Raw genomic sequence first — 3,846 nt, forward strand, 5'->3', positions numbered from 1 at the left:
CACAGGCAAGAATCAATGTATAACAATATATATAATTATTCTATCACAACTGAGTTTAAATTATCCTATTTTTGTCTGTTTACATCCTACTACACTGTGTACCTGTGCTATTACATAGGGATGATGCTAATGCCATCCCTACTATCTTGTTTGCATTGTTTTTGAAGGATTGATATTAGCTATCCCTACGCTTACTTCCTTTTTTGAAAAGTGTTTCTTTACTTGTACACACTGTATTTTTGTAGTTGTCATAATATAATTTGTGCTTTTGTATTTGACACTGTGTTCAGTTTCTCCATTTCATTCTCACAAACTCAGATATTCAGAGAATTTAGAATTACTTCATAATAAATATCTTATAGAACCTTCCATTATTCAGTAGACCTGTGCCATTGCTCTAAGGAAAATTCAGTGTTACTTCAATACACCAAAAAATCAGTTGAGTAGGTTTTTTTTCATATGTGGGTATTAAAACCAGTAAGGTCTAAATAACACATTTTAAGTGATTGTACATGATAGTAAAAAAAAAAGCATAGGATCAAAAAGTATGAAAATAACATTACAAAAAAACAATTAAACTCTATTACTTTTGACAGATGAGCCTGTCTTCTTCTGCCTTTGCCCCAAAAGAAAAGTCCACCTGCCTTAAGCACTAAGGTTTTTGAAAATGTTTTACCACATTATTAGTGAAATTTATGGAACACTTAAGGTAATTAAAAAAATACATATTACCATTTTTTCAAAGTAATATCACTTTTTGATCAACAGTACAATAATCTAAGTCATGTATCTATAAGAATATGATCTACATATACAAGTTGATTCCACCAAAGCTTTTTCTTACCCATCATAATAGGAGAACCAAAATAGTCAAAGTGTCTGTGTAATTCATTGACAGTCTCTTTTAATTCTGATCCACTCCTTAGGTGGAGGATCTTGCAGGAAACCTGAAAATGTAAGAAATACAATTATCTGAGAACTAAGCATGATAGCTAGTAAAAATGTGAGATATTTCTGTGACAGCTTAGGTAAAAGAGTGGTCATATAAATATCTATTATAAAATTGTATTAAAATACCTATGATATACATGTATAAAAATGGTATGTTAAAGTGAAATCTCTCTTAATATTAAGTGCATTTGAAATCTTTAAATAGCAGTCTATTCAATTACAATTGTCAGTTAATGTTTTTCAAGATTACAAAGTTCTTTAGTTAACTCTTTAACTGCTATATTTATAGATAAACAACTTTCCAGTAAGAGTATTACTTTTGCATACACATTAACCATATATTTGGTTTATAATTACTTGTATCTTACTTATTGATTTTATTGCATACTTGTCACAAAATTTGCTTAATATCACACTTTTCAAGGCTGAAACAAAAATTATAGGATGCCCTGTATATGTGCTCATGGCAATGCTCTAGAGAGAGACATAAATATGACCCTGGAAGTGAACAGGTTAATACCAAATGAAAAATTGCTACAGAAGACTCCTGATATTAACGAGTTTCTTCTTAATCCTTTCCAGTCCAAAGACAGTCTGTTACCATTTTTGACTTTGCATTGATAACAACTTATAGCACCACTGTAATTGAAACACAGACACTTCAAACATAAAGCATGATAGCCATGCAATATTTCTGAACCTTACTGTGATTTTTTTCTGTTAATTTTGTGATGAAATAAAAATCACTATATTACATAGCTATATGCTGTGCCATTACAATTATCTGAAAGCTGGGTTTCACACACACACACTTGCCTTACAAAGACTCTGTGGTTTAATTCATAAGTATTTCTCTTTTATTTCTTAATTTTTTATATCCTTGAACAGTTATGTTTTTTTTAATCTATTTCATTCCAACAAACATATATATATATTTCTGAATAGCAAAAAATACAAACACAAGCCTGATGTTATGTGCTAACCCATTTTGTTGAAATTTTGAAATATCTAATACATCTTTAAAGCTAATATAATCAGATAGTATTTTTACAATATCTTATTTACAAAAGTTATTTCTGTACTCTATTTAGACATTATGTACAATTGTTTTAAAAAGAGCACCAATGATCTTTAAAATCATTCTTGAGTGAATTCAACAATAAGATACCATTAACTTCAAGTTGCTAGCAAGTTTTTGTACAATGAAAAGCAACTCCCAAAGTAATTACTTAAACAAAATAACCAAGCAAGCAGAAGAACCAATAAAGGTAACATGTTGCTTATAAAAAAAAACATGATATAGTTGGATAATTTTTAGTTCAAGGGACATGATTAAAGAAAAGATTCTGACATAATAGCTAAGGGTTTGAAAGTTAGAACCAATTAAAGGATGAAAAAAAAAGGCTTAATGGCAAATAGATTACAAAAAAGAAAACAACTCAAGCTTTCAAATGATACATTTAAGATTTCTATAGTTTCAAAAATTTGGAAATTGTAAAACAAAAAGTATAGTTAATTAAATTTCAGAATTTTTATACCACCAACCTAAAAAAAGCACTCTTTTCAAACTTTTGAGCTAGCAATAAACATGTTCAAAGACCACAGGTTTGCAGTTTTGTTTGGATGTTTATAAGTTTTATCTTACAGAGTTAGGATTAGGAGTTTGAATTGTATTACTTTGTCCAACACAAATCTTACTGAATTTATATGAATACAAAATTCAAAATATAAACATTTCAGCTGCAGTTTTATTTTGTAGGCAATTTCTAAAAACTTAATGTTGACATGTGCCCTCATAAAAATAGAAGATACTAGGTTAGAAGAAGTTAAGGAAACAAACATCTAATACAAATAGACAAACTGTTACATAAAAATTAGTAAGCTGTTTTAACTAACTTGTTACCACTTTTGATGATTGTATTTTAATACTAAGTTAGAGATTATTACAATGGTTTTGTAATAGATAATCTTGTGTCAGGCTAAGTTCTTACCCACGAACAAGCATCATTCAAGTTGATTCACTTTGTTCTGTAATTAATTCAAAATACTGTACTCCTGCAGAGATTATTCTCATACTTTGGTAAATTCATAGAGGCATCTGTAATTTTAAAGTGTGTGATTAACTCATAACAGCTTTGTCTTAATACAAATTTCAGTTACACATAAAAGAGGGGAAAGAATGGAAAGTTATAATTTTCCTATACTGAAAATGTATTTCCGATACGTACTTCCCTCGCTCACAAGATTAGCTATTTTCATTCAGTGCTACCCTCTATATGCTAATTTTTTTATTATGCATGCCACAAGCCTTCTGCTCCCCCCTACTGGAATTGAAAGATTCCAACATGTCTTTCATGTAAATCATCATGCATCGCTTCTCAACCAATATGAGTGTGACATACTCACATGACACATGCGACTCCCTCTATACGCCTCTACCAAAATATCACCTCAAGGTTTAGCAGAAGATGTAAGCACCAGAGGAAAGTGGGGAGGAAGGATGGGAAGTTTAAGCAGACGGAAGTACCTATCGGAAATACATTTTCAGTATAGGAAAATTAAAACTTCTGATACAGTACTTTACTCATCTCACAAGATTAGCTAAAATCCCTCAATGATTAGGTAGCAGGACTGGTGTGAGGGAATGAGAGAAGTATCCCCCAAAAACATCTGAAGGATACCCCTGGAAATGAGAGTCAGATCTAAGGATCTGATGAGGGGAACTGCACCACTTCTAAATCAGGTATACTCTTGGCCCATCCGTGAAATGTGTAGTAGATAAGGGCAGAAAAATAGAGAAGCACATCCAAGTGGGAGAGAACTCTGGCAGGACAGTGATCCTAACCATGTATATATATATATATATATATATATATATATATATATATATATATA

The 3,846-nt window shown here is 30.7% G+C and overlaps 1 protein-coding gene across 2 annotated transcripts in view; it reads right to left on the reverse strand.

Moving 5' to 3' along the window:
* The window catches only part of LOC106471408 (ufm1-specific protease 1-like), a 31,968-nt gene that overhangs the window by 16,844 nt on the left and 11,278 nt on the right, over positions 1–3,846 (reverse strand). For both annotated transcript variants that reach the window (XM_022400878.1, XM_022400881.1), the window contains one exon: positions 845–947. In XM_022400878.1, coding sequence (XP_022256586.1) covers positions 845–947 — 103 coding nt within the window. The remainder of the gene's footprint in view (positions 1–844; positions 948–3,846) is intronic.

This window comes from Limulus polyphemus, unplaced genomic scaffold (assembly GCF_000517525.1).
Source record: "Limulus polyphemus unplaced genomic scaffold, Limulus_polyphemus-2.1.2 Scaffold112, whole genome shotgun sequence".
NCBI lineage: Eukaryota > Metazoa > Arthropoda > Merostomata > Xiphosura > Limulidae > Limulus > Limulus polyphemus.